Here is a 24,826-nt window from a genome sequence, read left to right as displayed (position 1 = left end):
ACGGCACTTGATTTTAATAAACAAACCGTTATTAGAGTATGTTAATACATTATAACGTAGTACTGCCGTGGTTGGATGTGGTCTCCCTACTCTTCCATGGAGAAACGTAGACCCTGGTGTCGAGTAGGACACCTATACTTGTTGACAAGTAATACTGCCTGAATCTCATAAGCACATCATCACCCCTAGGCCAAGTGGTACTGCTTCTTGTCTGAGAAGGAGACCCGGGTTCAAATCCTGGACAGGACATCAAAGATACAGGATTGCTGCTTTAAGCCAGCCGAAGGGGTGGATTCGAATAGATTTTTGAAACTTTCCCGGCTGCTTAAAGTTTATTTGCGACTGTACAAGCTTGCATGCTTGAAAATCTAATTTATGCCTCACAGATACAAAGTAATTATCTACTTTAAGATACAATCATTATAGTAGAATGATGAGCTCCACCCTCTAATATGACCAACTTGGAGATTTAGAGAGTTTTTGAAGGTGGAGGCGAGGCCTCCCCCCCATCTCCTGTTTTGACCTTGCAGGCCCAGACGAGGCCCAGACATTTGGCTGACCCCCGCCAGTTCCAGCTACAACTCCTCTGCGGCTTCATCAAACACTTACCTCCCAGTTAGATTTCTTCCGCCTCTGTCCAAAAAAATCTTCCGCTGTTTTCCAAAAAAAGTCCTTTCAAATGTTTCGACCCCGGCGGAATGCGAGGCATTTCCTACCCGAGCGCTCCGCGTCCTTAAAGCGGAGCGTCGATGTTTATTCATGCAGCCATGTAATATGTCGTAATATGTTGTCGGAATGGGGCCTCTGCTCTAAAGCTGTTCCGTTGCGAGATGCTTGAGTTGCAGTATTAGAAATAAAGGGAGATTTAGAACCGTTGAAATGCCTGTCATTAACGCTGCCATTTCTGCCAGACTCTGGCCCGGGATTCAAATTAGCAAGGTTGAATTTCCCTCTTGTGATTTGTTTAATTTCCTGTCCGTCGCCCTTGCCATGCAGGGCCTGGCTGTAAATAAGTGTTAACTTAGTCCAACACCCTGGGTAAACAACAAACTTTGCTTAACTTTGCCGTGAACCTACACAGTAAAAGCATCAGTGTTCATTTGACTATTTTGTAAAATTGCACCCAAATGCAATTGATTTCAGTCATTTTTTTTACAGTCTCTCTAGAGTTAAATGACCACCCAGGTTTTTACTGTGTTGTGTACCGATTCGTCCCTCGAGCTACTCGCTAAGGTCAAGCCTGTCAGTCAACCATGTCGTCAAAATGCCTTTCATACACAGTAAAAAATCTTCAGTGTCAATTTATTTACTGTGTGGCGTGCCGATAAGTTCCTACTCGCTAAGGTCAGGCCTGTCATTCTGCTAATCAACCATGTAAGTCACATGACAGCCTTGGGGGGGGGGGGGGACGACGACACCAGTGCCAAGCTCTGCCAGTGATGTGGCCTTGCAGTGGGGCCTCTCCTCCAGCTTCCGCTGGCCCCCCCTGACACATAAACACTGGAGGTGTAATTTAAGACCTGGAACTTTGTCATTTTTAGATTTGAGCTAAAAAAGCATTATTTTACACTTTGGGCTATTCAAAAATAGCAGATCTACAAGCTCATAGCGCGGCACCGAGTGCCGCGCTACGAGCTTGTAGATCTGCTATTTTTGAAAAATCGTGAAAATGTGTGCAAATCTTTGAATATATATATTTTTAAAGCGAACATTTTTAACTCAAATCGTTGCTTCTGGGGGGTCCCTGGAACTAAATATTTTGATGGGGGTCCGCGGCCAAATACATATCATTTTGGGGGTCCTTGACATGAAAAAGATTGAGCACCACTGATGTAGAAACATACGTTTTTCAGAAAACTGTTGAGATTTAGGAGACATGTAGAATCGGCTTCAGGTCTCAATGGGTTAACACCTCCTCTCCTTAGATGAGCTCTGGCGTGCGTGGCCACCACCACCACTGACCGTCAAGCCTGCCCAGCTCAGGCGCTCCCCTCCTCCCTGGGTCTGTCCCTGATCTTCACACCCACCCCACTCCTCCTCATCCTCCTTATTGACCCCCAACGCCCCCCCCCAGAACACCTCCTCTTCACTGACTCTGCATGTCACCCACCCCCCTGCACACACACACACACACACACACACACACACACACACACACGCACACACACACACCTCCGCTTGCACAAGCACAGCCTTTGTTTGCGGAGGCAAAGCATCTGAGGAATGTGTTGTGATTGCGACCGGGGCCTTGAGCGCACACATGTTCCTTTTTAGAGGTTTTGGCCCTGTGGTGTGTTGTTGTTATGCATCAGACAGCACTATAGTATATACGCAAAACACTGTGTTTGGTTATTGTGAATGGAGAGCCTTAGCGGGTGGATCCTTGAACCGTATGAACCCTAGCGTTGCTATTCTGGGCATGATGTCATCATAGACGATTAAAGCGGACATTCAGCGAAATTACACACAATGTCGGCAAATACAGGCAAACAGTTCAGTGAAGTTACCCGAACATTCAGCGACAATAGCAGATCTGCAAGCTCACAAGTCGCATTGTGACACGTTGTTGAGCTTAGATAGCTTGATGTACAATGAAGTATGTAGGTCTTGAGTGGTTAGTTATATTTCTTAAAGGAGTAGTTCACCCAAGAAATTCATGGAGTTTTTTTTGTTTTTGTCGCATTCATCATCCCAATCATCCCATAGTCAGTAAAGACCAAGGTCTGCCTCACCTGTGGCTCTTCTATTATCGCCTACTGCTCCAGCCTTCGATCGCGATGACATCACCGCTTTCCACAACGTGGATTTTTGTGCCCGCTACAGAACCCAGCCCCCGCCCGTCTCTCTCTCTCTCTGTGCCCGTGCAGCGCCAGCCTGGCACCGCCGGTGCCCCGGGCTCAATCGACCGCCTCTGCCCCCCATGTCATTAATCTCTAAGACGCACCGCAAAATATAATCACATTTTACCCTCTTATACTCCATTTGTATCGAGATCATTCCCGAATGTTCGCCCAGGCCCTTAATCTGATTCAGAATGAGGATTGTCTCGGAAACAGAGTGGATCGGTGCATGTCTGTATCAGTTAACAACTATTGACCGTATTCACACGGCCATTTCCCCCCCACCCCGAAGGAGCTAGTGTTTACCATTCCCAGGCATAATATAAGAGCAAAATTGTCGCTGTGTGAATCTATGGTAAATGGTGGAGGCTGTGTGAGAAGTGGCTGAGTGGCCCCAAGAGCTTTGGCCCCACGTACAGTGGTGGTAAAAGTACTCAATTTCTTTACTTAAGTAAAAGTATCAATACTGCGATCCGGAATTAAAAATGTACTTTAGTAAAACTACAAAAGTATTGGCATCAAAATGTACTTAAAGTACCAAAAGTAGAAAGTACTCATTGTGCAGAATGTCGCATTTCACAAGTTTTCAAATGTATAATTTTTTGTTGTTGAAAATAGCACATCTACAAGCTCACAATGCGTTGCATCGCGACGCATTGTGAGCTTGTAGATCGGCTATTTTCAAATGGCCGAAATGCATATACATGTAGGGTTGAAGTGGTTTATGTATGTTTTGTAATAATAATCTAAATCTACAAAGTAACTAGTAACTAAAGTTTTCAAATAATTGTAGTAGAATAAAAGTACAATATTTGCCTCTGAGGTGTAGTGGAGTAGAAGTAAAAGTAAAGAAAATTGGAAATACTCCAGTAAAGTAAAAAGAATACCTCAAAATTGTACTTAAGTGCAGCACTTGAGTAAACGTACTTAGTTACTCTACACCACGGTGTACGTACAGTACATAAGTCCCCAGTCTTGTCAGGAGCCTGAGAAGTGACTGTGTTTGTTGAGCTGCTTAGAGCTCGGCCCTGGTGTTTGTTTGCATGATTAAAAAGAAAAGCCACCTGGCAACCCAGACAAACACAAACTGGCCAACATGAACCAGAGATGGCGTGGCCTATCGCTTTGCAAAGCTCTCTTGTTTATTTTACACGCTTTGCATGCCCTTTTGCATCGGTCATAATCTTTCCATAATATCTCCCACACAGGGCTTGACCGGTAATGAGACAACTCATGGTCTCGATATGATTTTCGAGTTTTATTTTTATTTTTGAAATCATCGCTCTAACACATCTCTTCCTTCTCTTGTCTTCAGCGGTTAAAGGATGAGATAGCAGAAGTCACCAGTGAGATCGAGAACCTGGGTTCTGCCGAGGAGAGGTAAGGAGGAACAAGATATGGACCCACACGAATACAAAACGCACCATTCTCACCACACGTAAACACATAATGGGCCATATTGTCGCCGGTACCTTACCCGTTAGCCCTAAACTTCTTTGTCATTTTTTTTACTATTTTTAAAAACATTTTCAAATAGTTCAAATAGCCAAGCTACAAGCTCACAACGTGTCAAATGTTTTAAAAAATGATACAAAAATGGCAAAGAAGTTTAGGGATAATGGGTAAGGCGCTGGCGAAAATAGGGCCCATAGTCTCTCTCTCAGTCCTTCTTCCTCTCTCACACGTTCTGTTCTCTCTATCACCCGGTGGCCATCTAAATTGGCTTGTTGTTTGTCCTCTATTAACTTACCAAATTGATCCCGTCAATTATTAATGTCAAATGGACCAGCCAGCCCTCCCCCTTACACACTACTCCCCCCCCCCCCCCCCCAAATTGGGTATGCTTTTAAGGGCGTTTAAATGTTTAATCAACCACACCCCCTCCGTGATGGGAGGCCTCATTGAATAATGCAGGGGGGTGTATATGGGGAGGTGCAGACAATGGAGGGGTCCCAGGGGGAAGGAGGGAGGGGTCTGGAGTGCTTGGGGGGGGGGGGGGTCGGTGTTACTCCAGTGGATAGGGATTCCATCACCTCCGTAAAGATTCCATCCGTTCCATTACGGTTGATTGCGATCGCAGTGAGTCTCGTCTGGTACATTTACTGTGGAGACAACACGTGACGGCTATACAGTCTGCGCCGCTCGCTCCCAGCGGCGTCTTGTCCTCTGCATTCATGGTGGTGTAAAGTGACTAAGTACATTTACTCAAGTACTGTACTTTTACTTTACTGGAGTATTTCCAATTTTCAGTACTTTTACTTGCAACTCCACTACATCTCAAAGGCAAATATTATACTTTTGCTCCACCGCAATTATTTTAAAACTTTAGTTACTAGTCACTTTGAAGATTTTGATTATTATTACAAAACATACATTAACACTTCAGCCCTACATACATTTCGGCCATTTGAAAATAGCCGATCTGCAAGCTCACAATGCGTCGCGATGCAATGCATTATGAGCTTGTAGATCTGCTATTTTCAAAAGATTTTATACATTTGAAAACTTTTACTTGCAACAGAGTATTTCTACATCGCAGTATTGATACTTTTACTCAAGTAAAAAATGTGAGTACTTTTTCCACCGCTGACAACACGTGATGGCTACAGTCTGCGTCTCTCGCTCTCAGCGGCGTTCAGTCTGAACATCTGTTTTGCTGCCGAGTGGCGGACGGAGCGTTCCGGACAAAAGCAAAAGGAATGCTGGGTAGAAGTATAGCGCTGACCTCCCAGCGGTCTTGGTGAAGGTGACGTAACCATGGTGACGACGGAGTCTGAGGAATGCACTTTGACCCCCCGAGGCAGTCAAACAGGCCTGAGAAATGAGCCGTTTTCCATTAATGCGTGATGTCATGCTTTATCTTTATCGGTGCTTTGTCATCGGTGGTCCATGAGAACAAGACCGCTGCACAGGGGGAAAAGATACTCCCATGGAATTAAAGGGATAGTTCACTCAAAAAAATTACTTTTCTTTCTATCAATTACACATACACACCCCATAAAGCCTTGAATTCATGGAGATTGTTTTGTTTTTTTGTCACATTCCTAAGCCAATAATTTGATGACCGGCAGCGGTTCCTGGTAGGAGACACAAAGAGTGTCCTTTGTGTCGGAACCGCTGCCTACCGGTCCGCTGGTCATCAAATTATTGGCTGTGTGGAATGTGCCATAACAAAAAAATATCCATGAATTCAAGTCTCCATGGGGTGACTAATCAATAGGGAAAAAAAAATCATTTTTTGAGTGAACTATCCCTTTAAGCACATTCATCTACTGTTTCACAAGACTGGGCCCATCTTGTAAAATAAGTTGATAGAAAATCAATGACATTGATTTGTGGAATCCATTTTGGATTGATTTGTTTGTTTGAGCTTGATTGATTTTAGTTTTTTAGTAATCATTTGTATCCAGATAATAGATATGATGATAAATGCATTTATATTTAATAGGATGATAAAACGACATCACAATTATTATCAGTCACTCTCAGACCAAACGTTGTCACACATCATCTTCAATCCAGATTGTTCTTCATTATAACAAACCAAACGTCGTACTTTGATCTTCCAGGAAGAACATGCAGAGGAATAAACAGGTGAACATGGGCCGCAAGAAATTCAACATGGACCCCAAGAAGGTAAGACTTCATTATTTAAGATCATTTTGATTCATATGTGACTCTATTTATTATTTAATCAGGAAAGCAGGATTATAACCTCAGTACTTCAATCTCTCTCTCTCTCTCTCTCTGTCTGTCTCTCTCTCAGGGGATCCTGTTCCTAATAGAGAATGACTTGCTGAAGAACACCAGCGATGACATCGCTCAGTTCCTCTATAAGGGAGAGGGCCTCAACAAGACCGCCATCGGAGATTACCTGGGAGAGAGGTCAGGACGATGACACCGTTTCTCTCTCTCTCTCTCTCTCTCTCTCTCTCTCTTTCTCTCTCTCTCTCTCTCTCTGTTTCTGCCTCTGTCTCCCACTATGTGTGCTCATGCAAATGTGCGATTGCGTGCGTTCACGTCTGTGTCCGTCTGGCTGCGTGGTTCGACGAGAGCATGAAGCGGAGATGAGCCACTTCCAGATTGCATAGTTTCCGTCCTAGTGTGTTTCCTCTCGGTCAGGCAACGCCCCATCCTTTTCACATTTAGACGACCTCAAGAGAGGCACGTCCGTTACTCGACTGCCACCATATGTTTTTGATTTTCTTATCCATTCCTGAATCGCACAATTACACAGTAATATCCTCAGTGTTCGTTTATCCTTTTGTAACTGTGAGATCAAATGGACCCTTTCGGTCCCATTTGTTTACATTTGTACACTATCACAGTTAAAGTCGCTATCCATCATTTTTATGTCCTTAAATTAAATTTCTACTGCTCATCCCAAGAGGCCTGGGGAGACATTGCATTCATGAGCTTCAGTCAGCACTACTTGTCAACCAGTAGGTGTTCTACCCCAGTGGTTCTCAACCTGTGGGTCGGGACCCCCAGGGGGTCCCCAGATGACCGTGAAGTGACAATTTAAGGACCTTTAAGACTTTTTTAATACCTCAAAAAGAAAGAAAAGAAAAAAGACCATTACTGCGTCAAAAGTAATAAACTATAAAAACTGGTCAAACATTGGCCAAATTGTCAAATAATTTAAGAAAGAGGCCAAAAATTGTGAAGTGGTCAGATGGGTGGGCCGCGAACGCTTATAGAGAAGTGGGCGCTGATCCAGAAAAGGTTGAGAACCACTGTAGTGACAAAGGATGCAGCCCAGCAGCACTGGTCACTGGATGTGACCATACATCAGTGAGACGTCCTCAGAGTGGTTCCAACGTCCCGCTGGACATATCATTCACTCCAAAGGCCATGATGTCAGCAGTGATGTCATGATGAAACTGAGATGATAAATCAGTGGGGGGTGGGGGGGGGGGGCTGTCAGTCTGTTGACCATAGATAGAATAGTCCCCACTCCTTGGGGTGTTTTTTTGTCGCCGTATATTTGCACGTACGTGAAATTTGTCCTCTGAATTTACCCATCCTATAACTACTAGGGGTAGAGGGGAAAAAAGGAGGGGGCCAAGCATGGACCCCTGGGGCACCATGGCCAATGAAGTATATTTGGGTTTAAGATGTTAACACATTTTTAACTGAGATGTGCATAATATCACTTATGTCAACTCAAAATTGTCCATAGAAAATAAGTTACTGAAAACACGTCTTGTAAATAATATGTAGTGGTAGTAAAAAAAGTATTTCTTTTGCTTTGTTCACAATATAGAGATGACTTCAATCTCCAAGTCCTGCATGACTTTGTGGAGCTTCATGAATTCACAGACCTCAACCTGGTTCAGGCTCTAAGGTAAGACAACACCTCCTCTAGAAACCCAGCACTTGTATGGCAAGCCTTTTTAACATTTAATGCAAACAATTTTCATTACTTGATTAAACATTAAGACAGCTTACCATATCTATCATAGTGGTTGACGCTAACCACATAAAATTTGTACTTTAAACACCTGAGGTGAATAGAAATATGTTAGTCAGATGAGTATTTTTGTCACAGTGATACATTACGGTGGTTAAGCTATTGCCTGCAATGTGGAACCTGTCCCCCCCTACAGACAGTTCCTGTGGAGCTTCCGGCTCCCAGGAGAAGCCCAGAAGATCGACCGCATGATGGAATCCTTCGCCCAGCGCTACTGTCGGTGCAACCCTGGAGTTTTCCAGTCCACAGGTATTTTTCCAGGTTACATACTGCACCACTTCACTGCATGCACACAGAGTCCCTGAAAAGATTTCCCCTTAAAATAACTCGGGCACAGTTCTATATCCAGCAAACGTGGCTTCCTCCTGAAGTAGCCTCCAATGTAGCCTCTTGGATTGCTCCTCTCACGTTGTACCGATATGTAACGGGACGTGAACGGGAGTCGTTATCGCCATCGCTTTATCCCATTTAGACCTGAAAAGCACCTGTGTCATTTTAGATTTGAGCTATTATATAGGCCTATAGCAACATAGGTTTTTCAGAAAATAGTTTAGAAGGCATTTCGTTGCTGTCGGGCAGAAACCTCTTATCTCCATGTTCTAACGTTTTGTGTTTTTCGCCCTACTTGTATACCATTTTTTAAACCAATGCTAAAATATAAAATGACACGCTTTGACTGTGTTCACGTGCCATCATCTCCTCACACGTGCATACACGGCAAAAATCTGGTAGTAGTGATGTAACTCTGAGGGGCGAATTCACAAAAGAATTGCGCTGCTTTTGTAGACGCTAAACCTGCACAGATAAAACTAAAAGTTATCAAAGTAGGCCTACACACAAAGAGCGAAAAGCACTTCTTGATCATACTAGAGCGTCACACAAAAGCACCTAAAGTAGCAGATCTACTAGCTCGAAACGCGGCGCGAAGCGACGCGTTTTGAGCTTGTTGATCTGCTACTTTTGCCATTTTTGAATTTGAATCCTGAAAAGTAACAGTTTTGGACATATGAGGTTTCCACCCGACAGAGACGATTTGTAGAATCGGCCTCAGGTCTAAATGGGTTATTTAACACATACAAAAGTCTGCTAAAATCCCGTGTCCACGAAGAGGGGTGTCTGGCTCTCTGGCGGGAGCTTTAACGTCCGCGCCAGATGGGTGTGAATAATGCATTGGCGTTTTCAGCAGCCTAACGGCCCGGGTCCCGATAAAAAGTGCTGCTGTGTCAGCCATGCGCAGACAGACCACATTGTCTGTTAGCATAAAACACAAAAACCCACAGACACAATACAGTACACACACCGCACTAACACAACCCCACGCACACAGAACAACACATCTATACTTCTCTTCCCACGCGTGACCTTTCAACCCCGGCCCACTTTCCCCGCCCACCAACGACGCATCGTCTATCTCTCTGGCTCTCTCTCTCTCTCAGTATGACTATGGGTCCCCAAAGTGCAATCCTTTCAGCTCGGGTAATTCACATTCATATTTAAACACTGCATTACAACGTCTGCGCTTTTCACACCGTACGGCCTTCGTACCATGGCTTATTGCTTATCACACACACACACCAACCTAGTTTGGGGTGCATGTGTTAAAAGAGCCGGTGTTTGGAGACCTGTGTTTTGAATATCACTGGTGTGGGTAGAGGTGTGACTGACCATGCAATCTGTGTTGTGTGTGTGTGTGTGTGTGTGTGCGTGTTGTGTGTGTTTGCGTGCTCCAGACACCTGTTACATCCTATCGTTCGCCATCATCATGCTCAACACCAGCCTCCACAACCCCAACGTGAAGGACAAGCCCACGGTGGAGCGCTTCATCTCCATGAACAGAGGCATCAACGACGGGGGAGACCTGCCTGAAGACCTGCTCAGGGTAGGTGGCGTGATGCCCACACCTCCCGTCCGGTTCATTTGATTCTACAGTCCTGTTCTAATGATTAGAACAGGACTGTGTCCACGTGTCATCTCTCAATTCAAGGCCTCATGATCCTCGCTCAGGCCTGCACATACGCGGCAAAAATCTGGTAGTGATGTAACTCTTGACGGGTGAATTCACAAAAGAATTGCGCGGCTTTTGTAGTCGCTAAACCTGGCACACATAAAACTAAAGGTTATCAAAGGACACTCAAAGGCGGGCGAAAAACACGTATAACTGCCAATCAAATAGCATCTCATTACTAATTTCAAGGCCGAAAATAAACTACGTACAGCTCGTCTCATTCTGACAGAGCTTGTAGATCAGCTATTAAACGAAGTGTAGATCAGGCTTCGGGCCTGCTGTGTCTGTGCTTACATTGAACCTTTTCATCCCCTCCCCAACAGAACCTGTACGACAGCATCAAGAACGAGCCGTTCAAAATCCCAGAGGACGACGGCAACGACCTCACGCACACCTTCTTCAACCCCGACAGAGAGGGCTGGCTGCTCAAACTGGGTGAGGAGCACAAGAAAGACTATGTACAGCTTCCGTTCCTTATCGGTGTAAAACAGCTCGTACAGTAGATTAACCCGTCTTTGATTACTCACAGCATAGCAAATGTTTGGTGAATTAAGTCTGGGTTTGCGAAACGACCCGCATACCATAATTATCTATGTCCGCTTGAGGCCAGCTGACTTCGAAGTGTGTGTGTGAGTGCGTGCGTGCGTGCGCGAATACTCACTTGACTTGAGACATCTGAAGAGCCCTCTTGCCCGCCTAATGTATAATGAATGCAGCCTTGAGATCAGACCATCACATGTGGTGTCTTTTAAATTATTCAACAGTAGGCATGTTCATCATACATTCTCTGATGCACACACACTTACACGTACAAAGACATCCGGACGTATAGACATAGAGTTTGGTATCCGAATTCCGCAAATTGTATACCGGTCAAACTCACTGTCCACATATCAATATAAGAGTCCTTAAAGGATGTCTGTTGTTTATTCATCTTGCATAAGTATACAGGTCCATTTGTCCTCATGCAAGCACAACCTTGGATTTCCTCTCTCTCCAAACCTCTTGTTTCCCTCTGGGATCTCTCTCTGTTTGTAAAGATTCACAATGAACTTGGCTAAGACCCACGCAAACGTCTCAACCACAATAGGCTCTATGCGCAGCAGCCATATTGGAAAGAACTTGGGCCGCTTCCTTCATAGGTGTTACCAATCATACTAATTAAAGGGATAGTTCACCCCCAAAATTACTTTTTTCCTATCGATTAGGCACCCCATATTTTTTTGTTTTTGTCGCATTCCTAAGCCAATAATTTGATGACCGGCAGCGGTTCCGGTAGGAGACTCAAAGAGTCTACTTTGTGTATTCTACCGGAGTTTTTTGGGTGAACTATACCTTTAAAGCTCTGTTCCATTTAGTGGAGTGGAGTGGTTCTCAAACATTTCAATTTCAAGAGCCCCCATAACTTACGGGTCCATTTGGTTCCATTTGTACACTCCCATAGTTACACACCCGTAAGGGGCCATTTGGAACCCCCTCAAGGAACCATGAGGGCACCTGGACTCCACTTTGAGACCCACTGGTGTAGCAGAGTGTACAATCTTTCCAATATGGCTGCTGTGCATAGAGCCTATTGAAATGTCCAACCACTGTGAATCTGTACAACCGCTCCCAATGAAGAAGCACCATTTTGTCTCTCCTCCCCCAGTGGTCTCAGACTGGGAGAGTTGAGTCTAATAATCCCGGGTGGAAGGTAAAAATAATTGGATGTAACATAATGGGAATCCAAGTGGGGGCACCATGTAATGCAGTGCTTTACAGCGTCCACAACATGGTGCAAACCGGACCATTTGTGCAGAGCAGCTCCCTCTGGTGGAGTTTAATAGAAATTAACAGCTGATAATAAAACCCAAACAACAGGAAAGAGAAGGAGAAAAATAAAGGATTTGAAATGAAAGCTTTGAGTTGTAAAGCAGTGCATCGACGCCCCCTTGGAATAAGTGTAGCAAAGATTGTGGTGCCTCGATTTCTTATGATTTAATTTGATTTCGTTTGTTTTCTTTTCCTCCTCGTTTGTTTGTTTGTTCCCATGATTTTGGCTGTTGTCTTTCCTCAGGAGGTATGTACACCTGCTCTTCCCAAAAAACTAGTCCATCTGTCAGCTCTCAGGTGCTTCTGGTGGTCCGCCATGCTTCTGTTCTCTTCCTCATTTTATTTTTTTTTTACATTGTATGGGTTTTATTTATTTATTTATTGTGTTTATTTCATTTTTTTTTCCCCTGCGTTGACTTAAAGTCGTTTTAAATTTCATTGTTTGTTTGTCTGTTTGGTCTCCCATTGAGTTGGTGGTTTGTCCACGTGCTGCTCTTTTATCTCTGTGAGTGGTCGCAGGGCGGGGGCCAGGTGCATTCGGCACCCCTCTGCTTCGGGGGGGGGTGGGGGGTCTTTGCTTTGTGACCACTCTAGCCAGCCATTTTGACCTTCTCTTTGTTATGCCGCGGTGATCGATATCTTTGGAATCTTTGGTGAGCTGCACTATACCCCCCCCCCCATTTCCACACAGTGAGCACAACTAAAGTTTACCAGACCATGCTGATTGATCATGCTTCTATTCCATAATAACATTGCTTCTATATTTCATGGTGAAAAATGTTGTTTGCTCTCTGGTTGGGGTGGAAAGGGAATACTGCACCTTATACAAGACGGCCCTGCTCTCTCTCTCTCTCTCTCTAGCTGTCATGCTGTTAATGGATGTGAAGAGGAATGTTTGGTATCGGACTGAACTGGACTGCTGTGGAGTGGCTGTGGGCATGTGGGAAGAACAGAGGATGGGCGAGTGTGAAGAAGTGGGGGGTGCTGGGTTCAAGCAATATTTCTATTGCACATGATTGGTGCATTGTGGCCATGCATGTCAGTGAAATGATATTCTAATCATTCAATGAGACAAAATAGATTCTTAGATCTTTCTTGTCAAAATATCTAATTCAGACATGACAAAAGACCATTTTTTATTATTGATTTAATTAATCGCTACAAAAAGCAGAAGCTATCATTTAATTTCCAAGCAGTCCTGGTCCCCCCCCCCTATAGCCTTACACGTGCCCAGCCTGCTGTCCACCCCTTGCATGGGCGATTGCCTCCGTTGAACTCCACTTCAGTCTGGTAATCCTCCTCTGTGCCCTTCCAGAAAACCTCCCGGGACATCCCGCTTTGTCTCGGGAGACATTTTTTGCAAGGGTGGGGAGGTGGGGTGGGGTCTTTTTCTCTTTTATATTTTAAATAAAGGAAGTGCTGTGGGCATCAAATCAAATCACAACATCCAACCCCAGTCAACTCTTCATCAGCTGTGTGATTCTGCCATTTTTTTGTGTCTTCATGTGTGTTTCATTGTCTGCTGCTGTGTGCTCCGACATGCTGGAGAGTCCACGCCGTGCCGGACCTGTGGGGTGGAGGGTGGGGTGGGGTTTACGTAGAGATCTCTCTCTCTCCGTCTGAGTGAAGTGCGCCGATGATGACTGTGTAGATCATAGCACGTTGACTAAACGTAGATTGTTTGACCTTTCAGGCCTCTATCACGACCGCTGTGGCGTGATGGGCTATCATATGCACAGTGCCCACGTGCTGTCATATGATGATACAAGTGTGCTGTAGTAGTTGGTACTTGCTGTGCAGTACTTCCACTGCGTTCTGCTTCTCTGCCATGGTAGATGGGGTTTCTCACATGTAACTTTGTACTACTAACACTGGTGGTGGTTTGTCCACATGAACCCTAGCGACCTTATTCTGGACATATCACAACAGCCAAATATAAAATAAAATTAGAAATAGGTTTACGTTCAGTGAAAAAAGCAGATCGACAAGCTCACAATGTCGAGCGACGACAAGCTCTCAAGCTTGTCGATCTGCTATTTATTCCAAAGAGATTTGTTGTAGAGGGAAAAAAGGAGGGGAACAAGTACAGACCCCTGGAGGACCCCGGTCAACAAAGTATATATAAGGGGTTTTCGCCACTTCTGTGCTCTTTAGACACACAGCACGTATAGGTTGTTGTGTGATCATGGTCTGCCCATGGCTTAATACATTACTGTACGACCTGTATGTTGAGAACCAAACCCGTTCACTACTTTCAAAAGCTACTCATCGAAACCAAAAAACGGGTCATTCCAGTGTGAGATGCCTATAGTTTAGTTGAGCATAGCTTCAGGCACTACTAAGCTCAAATTGCTGGCACCTCGTCGTTCCTTAACATGGGGGGGTGGGGGGGTGGTGTGTGCCATCTGCTAGTGGGATCAGGTTCCCCCTCTCACAGGAAGTGGGGGTGACAGACCAGGGGCAAGAGGTCATCGATAGAGTAACGAGCAACCGACTTAACCAGAGAGCTCCCACTGCGCATAACGGGCTGCGAAAAGACCTCTTTACTCACCCCTGGTGTTGTGAATTATGAGTCCAAAATGTAACGGCTTGATTTCGGTCGTAGTTCGTTAGGTTCAAAGAGTGCAAAGCACATATAGCTTTTAGATCTATATACTGCCCTATTGATCGTTGTTGCGCTGCACTGTTCTGACAGAGGCCGTTCTTGCTGAGTCGGCGGCCGGCTAACTAAAAGAGACCCAGGACAAAGTGAAAGGGGCCACTCGGGTTTCAGACAAAACTAGGCATTAGCAAAGACCTACAGCTTCATTCTATGGCATCCACACACACACACACACACACACACACACACACACACACACACACACACACACACACACACACACACACACACACACACACACACACACACACACACACACACACACACACACACACACACACACACACACACACACACACACACACACACACGTTCTTATAATCAAGCTTCTGTGATGCTTGGTCATAAGTGGTCAATGCATTATCCATCCGCTTTTATCATCACTGTGATCCTTGGAGATACAATGTACTTGGTGATGTTCTTCCAAGATTAGGTTAGATTCATTGGCTTTGCCTTAACCCATTCAATACGAGAACGCATCTGTGTCATTTTAGATTTGAACTATAACCATTATTTTATACTTTGGCTATTAAAAAATAGCAGATCTACAAGCTCATAGTGCGGCACCGAGTGCTGCGCTACAAATGTTCGCTTTAAAAAATATATATTCAAGATTATTTTTCTAAAATAGCAGATCTACAAGCTCATACTATGAGCTTGTATATCTGCTATTTTTGAACAGCCAAAGAAATCTAAAATGACACAGATATGTTCCCGGATTGAATGCCTTAAAGGAAAAATTCCCAGAGGTGTCAAGAACGTTCTAATAAAGCGAAAAACCCCATCAGATAACTGGATGCAGTGTTACTTCAAGAGCCATGTGCAAAGTGTCATGATACTGCCTGGGGCATAGTATGCATTCAATCTGGGAATGGAGTGTTCTTCCGGAGCCGCCATCCGCCTGTCTGTCCATTCATCTGTCTGCCTGTCTGCTGCTCTGCCCTCCGCTGCCTGGCGTTCATTCTCTCTCTCTCTCTCTCTCTCTCTTCTCTCCATCCATTGAATCTCTCTGACGCTGCCTTTCTGCTTTGCAGGGGGACGTGTAAAAACCTGGAAGAGGAGATGGTTCATCCTCACAGACAACTGTCTCTACTACTTTGAATACACCACAGTAAGTACAGTTCAGCTGTGGTTCTCAAAGTGGGGTCTGGGGACCCACTGAAGGGGGTCCCCAGACCAATTTGTTAATATAACTTCACAATCAGTTCAACCACTACATGCAGCCGATCTACAAGCTCACAACTCGCCACAATGCAACACCTGTGCTTGTAGATCTGCTTTTTTTTTTTATCTTGAAAAACTTGAATATTTTTGAAACACATTTTGTATGGGGGTCCGCGACCAAATAGGCTACATATTTATTTGGGGGTCCTCGACATGAAAAGGTTTGAAATCCCTGAGCTAGAGTCCCAAAATGGTCAGGTGTGAGACAGTGATGGTGCATGTGTGTACAACACTTTAACCTGCCTTTGTCTACTTTGTCCTCGTGTAGGACAAGGAGCCCCGGGGCATCATCCCACTGGAGAACCTGAGCATCAGGGAAGTGGAGGATAAGAAGCCGGTAAGATGTTATGGACACAACTCCCATTTAAAGGACCAATACATGATCCAAACATAAGCGGATTAGAAAGAGAAAGAAAGAAAGAAAGAAAGAAAGAAAGAAAGAAAGAAAGAAGAACAGACATAATTGAATTATTTAGCTGATTGCATGACTGAGCTCTTGATACTAAAACTAACACATTCAGATGAGGTTTAAACAGTATTTGCAGTATTTTGAGGCTGTGATAGGTTTACACGCCTGTTTACCAGGGAAATTAATAATTTATTATGCCTGATTTATACTTGTCTCTGTCGGGTGGAATCCTCATATGTGCAAAACTGTTACTTTTCAGGATTAAAATTCAAAAGTATCAAAAGTAAGTAAGCTCAAAACGCGTCCCTTTGCGCCACGTTTCGAGCTTGTAGATTTCGAGCTTGATAGACTTTTGATGCTTTTGTGTGAAGCTGTAGTATGATCAAGTAGGGGTGTTAATTTACGAAAGAAACACGAAAAGTAAAAATATGGAGATAGGAGGTTTCTGCCCGACAGCAACGATATGCAGCGCACAACTAAAGTACAAATCACCCTTTGAGCCTGTCCTGGTTACTAACCTCCCTCATCTCCACGTTGTTGTAGAACTGCTTTGAGCTCTTCATCCCCGACAACAAGGACCAAGTGATCAAGGCCTGTAAGACGGAGGCGGACGGCCGCGTGGTGGAGGGCAAACACACCCTGTACCGTATCTCTGCCCCGAGCACAGAGGAGAAGGATGAATGGATGGGCAGTATCAAGTAAGTCCTTCATTGGCTTAATAATGATAATGATAATAAAATTGTATTTATAACAAACTTTACATTCTTGCATATCTCAAAGTGCTACAGGGTTTGAAAACATGGCATAAAACAGCAAAGGCAACCAAACAATTACATGCAACCCTACTAGGCTAAAGGGTCAAATTAAAAAGTAGGTGAAATCAGGGCATAGAAAAAAAAGAAAAAGAAATTAAGAAAACGCTTTGTTAAAAAGCTTCTTCATTCACCGCAAACGGCAACTACAGCATCTCGGATCAACTTGTTTTAAATGGTGCTTTTTCTTTGTATAGCTAGTTTAAAAAGTTTGCTAACCGTATTTATGGTGACTCTGTCCATATTTCCTTTTACAGTCTATGGTTTATACCAAAAAGCACCCAGGTACTTTTGCCTAATGGAAAACCAAAGTCGAGTGCTGGCTATATGCAATGGAAAAGCACCATAATTATTGTTAAATGTTATTTTCACACTCATCAAACCATTCAGTAACCTGTGAAAGAAATCTGAACAGAATGGTTGTGTATTAACCTCCTTAAAGGAGTAGTTCACCAAAAATCTATCAATTACACACCCCATAAAGCCTTGAATTAGGATAAGGATATTTCCTTTTAACAGGACGTTCATGAAAGTCCTTGCGGGCTTGTTTCCAATGAGGGCCTGTGAGCAATTAGGGGTTAAGAGTCTTGCTCAGGGACAAATTTCATTTCATCGACACATATGCTGGCGTGGCCTGGAATCGTACCTGGGGCAACCAGGGCCTCTGGCTCCCTAGGCGGGCCGGGCTCACTAACCACTCAGCTATGGCCGCCCCTTAATTCATGGAGATAACTTTTTTTTGTTGCATTCCGAAACCAATAATTTGATGACCGGCGAAGTCTCAGGCAGGAGACTTGCAGAGTCTCCTACTGAGTCTCCTACTGACTGATGACCCGGTCATCAAATTATTGGCTTAGGAATGCGACAGGAATGGTTTAGGAATGTGTAATTGATAGAAAATATTTTTTGGTGTGAACTACTCCTTTAAGGAAAATTCCCATACCTCAACCAATATTGGATAATCGGTTTGATAATACATAATAGCAAATCAACCACTTAACGAAAATCCACTTTGAATCAGCCAAAGACGGCTTAAGTTGATTCTCTCCTTCTCTCTCTAACTCCTACAGAGCTGCTATCAGCAGGGACCCCTTCTACGAGATGCTGGCTGCCAGGAAGAAGAAGGTTTCGTCCATGAAGAGGCACTAGAGCAGCACAGCTCTCCCCACGTTGCACTTGACAGACTCTGGGACTCTGGTGAACCTTGCTCGCTCTGCTCACCGCTGAGGGGGGTCCGACTTGTCGGCAGCTGGGGTAGGCGGGGCCCTGGCTCAGCAGGGGGCTTTTCCGGGATACACCGCTCTCGCTTTGGGACTTTTACTGGCAACATCAAAACAGGAAGCATGCCTGGGTTTCTAGAGACAGCCTGGGTTTCTAGATACAGGACCAAAGCCTGCCCACCCTACTGTCTGAATGTTCACTCTCTCATCTTTGTTTATTTTTTTTGCGTATATACTGTGGGCAAGAGGGGGTCTTACACTCTCCCTCCGTGTAATTCCCCTTTAAAAAGAAAAGAAAAACCCTTTGTCCTCATGCTTTACCAAACACGAACTCTGTTTACCATACTCACATGCAGAGAACATGCAAACACACCGGCAGTCACCTCGCTACAAATGTATCCTTTAAACTCAGCAGGGCTGACGGAGGGTGGCTTCCCCCAACCAAAATATTCTTACTAGAAAAGCAAAGACCTTTTCTCGTGTGCTTTATTATATTTGGGCGATGTGTGTCTATTTTTACAGCTTTCACTGTGGATCCCTCTTTGAGGAGTCTTTTTTTTTTTTTTGCTTTTACAAAGGATTGTGTGTGGGGAAAACTGAGGGGGTGGGTGAATGGGGAGACATTTGACAACCGTTTGTGATTTTATAGAAAAGTCAAAACTTTTTTAAAGGTCTTTCTGACGAGAAGAAGAAGAAGAAGAAGAAGAAGAAGGAGAGGAGAAAAAAAAAGCCACTCAGGAGATTGTCACAATGTTCTAGAATATTCTGTGTCAGGATGCATCTGGATCATGTTCGCGTGTGACAACCACACAGGAAGTTGAAGCCTTGTTTGTGTCCCAAGTTGAACGTTAACCGTAAATATTTGGACTTGATGACTGCAGTTTAGGGGACATGGTTGTTCAGGTGGAACAATATTGGATATGTCTCTCACTGTTGATTTCCTGAAAGGCCTGGGGAATGCATCCTAGGGATTCCCTTGGATAGAGCAGTGTCTGTCACCGTAGGCCTCTATGCAGGATCTTATGGGGGGCTTTGGGCGTCTGGAAATCAGAGCTGTCTGGCCCCCCGTACGCCTTCATGTTTTCTCTTAGCAAATCTTTTTTTTTTTTGCCTTCTCTCTCATCCTGTATATTACAAGTGCACATACACAACCTGTCTCTCCTTGTAACAGACAACAGCTAATTTAATTATCAGGACCGTGTCTGCCTCTCGTTGACGTGTGATTGAAATGCTGCTGGTTAGCAACAGTCATTCACAAAAAGTACTCTCTTCTCAGCCGAGTAACCGGTAGGTGTCTAGGCTGCTTAATAATAGAACCAATCGCGTTTAAATTCGACCCACGGGCCAACCTCATTAAGCATTGTGCAACACTGTACCTTAAAATGGATGGAAATAATAGTTCCATTGTTTTCTAAGCTTCAGGTTCGTGTGCTCGTGACCGATAATTATGGATGCTTGAGAGCAGTACACGCAACGCACCGATGTTTCTCAGTTCAGAGCCGTTCCTCGTGTAAAAGTATATATTATGGCATCGGCTCACAATGAAAGAAACCTACTGTATCAGGAATGTACGCTGTGGCAAACCAAAATACACCGTGCGCAAATGACTGTTTTGTCAAAACCAGAGGGTTCCAAATCGGTGAGTGCTCAATAACAGGTGACATGTCGTCTTTGTCAACAAACAAAGCTGTTTCACTATAGGAAATAATTGTATGTTCAAGTACAATTGCCGCCTAGGAAATGTAAACATGTTCTCAATTGTGGATAAAACATGTATGTTTTTTTTCTCATGGGTTCTGTCGTCTACACAGGAAAATCTTCTGAGTTACTTTATCCATTTGTAACTCTGAGAGGGTACAAAATGTAACCAAATGGAGCCACGAGGATCCATTTTGGTTACATTTTATACATGTGTACCTTCTGAGTCAAATCAACACCAATGAAGATTTGACTGTGTATCTGTTACAGAGAGATAAATGCAACATGCAAAACAATCATAATTCTAGACAGTATTGGTTTATTTATCAAAGTTGTATATACTTAAATGTATAGCGGGTATTTGCCTCCGTTTTTTTAATTTTTAATTTTCAGTTCATGTAGCAGTATGTTAGTTGTAGCAGAGTGCCATTTTTGCTTTATCTTCTGTTTCATAGTGTTTTATTTTGAAGTTTCTATCATTGTCATGTAATCAAGCTGAAATAAAAGACAACTGTGTCACAGATACTGACTGTATAATCTCTTATGCTGCGTTCGCACTGCCAGAAACAAAGATACAGGCTACCATTCTTTTTTCAATGGACACCAGTGACATGAAGATACAAAGAAACATCCGACGTTTGTAGCTGCTACGAAAGCTACAACAGCTACAAAACTACAAATAAGTTGAGCTGGTTTCAACTTCAGATAAAGATACAAAGCTACAAATATGCTGTGTAGCTTAGTATCTTTTGTATCTGCTAGTTACAGCTATGGGGGCCCCACAATGGTGCCAGCTGTACTAAATCATTCCACAAGGTGGCAGTGCAGTACAAGTGTTGAACATCCCTCCCTGGTTCCTGCATCCTGGAATATGGACCATCCATCCACTGGCCATTGTGGCAAACAAGCAAATGATGTCTCAACACATTGAATATTATTGGATGCACCTCAGAGATTCCAGTTGCTAAGCAACAGTATGCAAGTCTTGAGCTTGGGTTGTTGTAAATTTGCAGTTGGGGAATACATGCAACATGGTAATCTCAACGTGTATGTCACAGCACAGCAAGTCCTGAGTGTTAATGTATCTCTGTGTGTGTAAATATGCACTCTCGTCATAATTTGCGTCATTGTTGTCTTTCATCTTAAACCAAACAAACTCAGCTAAATGATTGATAGGAACCAAATAGACCGTTATGGTCGTGTAACTCTCTGACAGTGTATAATTAGAACCAAATGGACCCTTGGTTCCATGTACTGTATACCCTGTCTGAGTTAAATGAACACAAATTAAATTAATCATTTATTTATTAATTACATTAAAAGAAAAGATGTATATCAAATGGGGATCCGTGGCCTAATGCATATCAAACAGACCTTGAAATTAAAATGTTTGAAAACCACTGCTTCATACAGTGGTGGGAAAAGTTAGCAAATTTTTTACTTAAGTAAAAGTATCAATAATGCAATGTAGAAGTATTGGTATAAAAATTTACTTAAAGTACCAAAAGTAGAAAGTACTCATTATGCAGAATGTCCCATTTCACAAGTTTTCAAATGTATAACATGTATGCAAATCTTTTGAAAATAGCAGATCTACAAGCTCACAATGTCTTGCATCGCGACGCATTGTGAGCTTGTAGATCGGCTATTTTCAAATGGCTAAAATGTATATACTGTAGGGCTGAAGTGGTTAATGTATATGTTTTGTAATAATAATCTAAATCTACAAAGTAACTAGTAGGCTAACTAAAGTTTTCAAATAATTGTAGTGGAGTAAAAGTACAATATTTGCCTCTGAGATGTAATGGAGTTGAAGTAAAAGTACTGAAAATGTAAAATACTCCACTAAAGTAAAAATACATCAAATTTGTTCTTAAGTACAGTACTTGAGTAAATATACTTACTTTACACCACTGCCTTCATTCCACATGGTGAAAAAAGTATGAGGAACTTATTCCGGGTAAAAAGCCACTAGGGGGTTGAAGTGTGTGTTATGCTGTGGGAGGCCATGGATGACAGGCTGGAAGTCCTTCAGCTGCATATGGAATACATTAAACTAGCGGCCTTCAACGTTTTTCAGACCAAGGACCCCTTGGCTGAGAGAGAGAGATGAAGCAGGGACCCCCATTATATATTGTGTAAAACTGTGTTGCAGATTAAACTTTTTCATAGATAGCTTATAGACTTGTTTGACACACATTGTCTTTTCTATTCATTGGATTCATGTTAGTAGGATTAGTGTTAATATGTATTTTCAGTCAGTTAACCTTTTAAAGCCTTTTAGTCAACTTTGTTGGCTCTGTGCTTGGTCTGCTCTTATACTGTATATAGTGTGTAATTATTTCACTTTGACTGTATTCTCTTTGTTTGGTACAATTGTTGAATAAACATTATATAATTCACAGTCCTTTGCTTAGTTTGTATTCATCAAACTAAAACATCTGGGGGGCAAGATCCAAAAGGGCAATTAGACTTCAAAACAAAACAAAACAATGCTAAGCAGTGAGTTGAGACACAAAATATTGTGTTATTGTCAGATACTCCTTAGAAAGTTGACACACTGTGAAGGCAGGTTATTGGTGCACACTCCCTAGTAATCAGGCTTCAAGCGGGTCGTTTAAAACCCTACAGTCACCCCGCCCCCCACACCTGATGTAAACAAACAGACAGTCAGACAGACATGTGTTTGATACAAGCTCCGTTCATTTGGAAGCAAAAAGAGTGAAATAAACATCTTATAATGTAACTTCCACTCATGGAAGTTGATTAGAGTTGTCAGTGAGTTACACCTGTAACGGTGTAAAGGTGAAAGACTTGTCGGGACAATTAAACTGCGTCATGAAACAATGACGACAACAGCTGACCCAAAGTCAGACTCATTAATTATTGGGTGAGTACAAACGGCTCATGATACTTTCGAATTGAGTACAAAGGACCCCAATGGAAACAAGGCATAGTGCTTTCTTGGGTTTAAACTCCTGTTAACAGACTTTGTATTGAGCTGTACTTCCCTGTGCATGTCTTTGCAAGCTGTTACTGTTAATAAAGTATTCAATCAATCTATCTACAACTTTTAATGCCAGGCCCATGATGACCCATGACACAGGATGGCATAGGAGTGATGTATGGCTGTATATATAGCCTGTATGTAATATATGAAATGTATGTAATATCCAGTAGTGTACATTTTTTTACTTTACTGGAGTATTTACACATTTCTGTACTTTTACTTCTACTCCACTATAGCCTCGATCTCCAGGCTTTTATTGCTTAGTTTTGCTAAAAAATAAAAGCCTGGTCCAGCGGGTCGGTGTACTCGGTATGAGGAAGTGTTTAACTCCACTACATCTCAGAGGCAAATGTTGTACTTTTACTCCACTACAATTATTTGATAACTTTACTTAGTAGATTTGGATTATTATTACAAGACATACATTAACCACGTCAGCCATATACGTTTTAGGCCATTTGAAAATAGTCGATCTACAAGCTCACAATGCATCTCGATGCAACACATTGTGAGCTTGTAGATCTGCGATTTACATACAAATGTTATACATTTGAAAACCTGTGAAATGGGACATTCTGCATAATGAGTACTTTCTACTTTTGGTACTTTAAGTACATTTTTATACCAATACTTTTGTACTTTTACTCAAGTACATTTTTTATTCCAGACTTTTACTTGTATTGCTGTATTCATACTTTAATACTTAAGTAAAAAAAATAGTATTTTTTCCACCACTGAAACAAAAAGGTTTCAATTTTAGCAATGTTTCTGAGCTGGAAGAAGCATAATTTCACAATAATTGCCATTGTCTTTTGTAAGTGCAGTTACTTAAAAAGCAATAATACTTGAGTACTTTGTTGACGGCCCAGAGTAGCTCTGTGGTTGAATATCTGTCAACTATCCGAAATAAAACTTTACCCGTACCACAGCCCTATTAACTGTCTGGCAATGAATCATGTTCAGTGACTGTACCTGGCTCTGAATACTGCATAGGCCTATGTTGTGACAGAACACAGTATATGTGTGTACTAGGCTGTGCTGTGTATGTTGTAACAGGACACAGCACACGTATACTAGGCTGTCTATGTGGTTACAAGGTAGTGAGTTATTGTGACAGGGTACAATTATACACATGTATGTGATTCTTGTTTTCTTTCTTTCTTTCTTTCTTTCTTTCTTTCTTTCTTTCTTTCTTTCTTTCTTTCTTTCTTTCTTTTAGACTTATGGTGTTCCTCCCAACCCACTCCGGACCCTAGGAGCCATGTGCGCAGGTACAAGTGCAGGTACTACGAATCTCCACACAAGCCCTGGTATTCGCTGCAGCCCAAATACTGTGCCCCAGCCTGGTGTAGAAGCCCAAATGCCAAAAAGGTTGATGCTACCACATTAACAACGCTCCCCGGATCATAACAGGTTGCCTGAATACCAGCCCTGTGTTCTACTTGCCAGTACGACGTCCTGCGCTAGCAAGGAAAGCCCAGAAACATGACTGGCATATCCTGCATGACACCACTACAAAAGCGTTGCCTCTAAACAGACTCAAGTCGCGCCACCCATACAACAAGGTGGCACAATAGATACTCAGATCTATCCCCGAGGACCTGTCTACAAAGGCATAGATGGTGGCATTCCGGAAACAGGAGTGTGAGTCAACTGGGCCC

At 43.1% G+C, this 24,826-nt stretch overlaps 1 protein-coding gene across 4 annotated transcripts in view; it reads left to right on the top strand.

Moving 5' to 3' along the window:
• The window catches only part of cyth1a (cytohesin 1a), a 69,316-nt gene extending 48,636 nt beyond the window's left edge, over positions 1–20,680 (top strand). For 3 of the 4 annotated variants that reach the window (XM_080447871.1, XM_080447869.1, XM_080447870.1), the window contains exons 3-13: positions 4,156–4,220; positions 6,410–6,476; positions 6,607–6,725; positions 8,107–8,187; positions 8,450–8,562; positions 10,044–10,192; positions 10,642–10,753; positions 15,827–15,903; positions 16,285–16,353; positions 16,969–17,123; positions 18,308–20,680. In XM_080447871.1, the coding sequence (XP_080303997.1) occupies positions 4,156–4,220; positions 6,410–6,476; positions 6,607–6,725; positions 8,107–8,187; positions 8,450–8,562; positions 10,044–10,192; positions 10,642–10,753; positions 15,827–15,903; positions 16,285–16,353; positions 16,969–17,123; positions 18,308–18,386 (1,086 nt within the window). In that variant the 3' untranslated portion in view covers positions 18,387–20,680. Of the gene's footprint in view, positions 1–4,155; positions 4,221–6,409; positions 6,477–6,606; positions 6,726–8,106; positions 8,188–8,449; positions 8,563–10,043; positions 10,193–10,641; positions 10,754–12,374; positions 15,055–15,826; positions 15,904–16,284; positions 16,354–16,968; positions 17,124–18,307 lie in introns of those variants that run through there. The other variant, XM_080447872.1, reaches the window with a different exon arrangement.
• The last annotated feature ends 4,146 nt before the right edge of the window (positions 20,681–24,826 follow it).

This window comes from Gymnoscopelus braueri (assembly GCF_963280865.1).
Source record: "Gymnoscopelus braueri genome assembly, chromosome: 13".
NCBI classification, from domain to species: domain Eukaryota; kingdom Metazoa; phylum Chordata; class Actinopteri; order Myctophiformes; family Myctophidae; genus Gymnoscopelus; species Gymnoscopelus braueri.
This window is presented reverse-complemented; position numbering and strand designations above follow the sequence as displayed.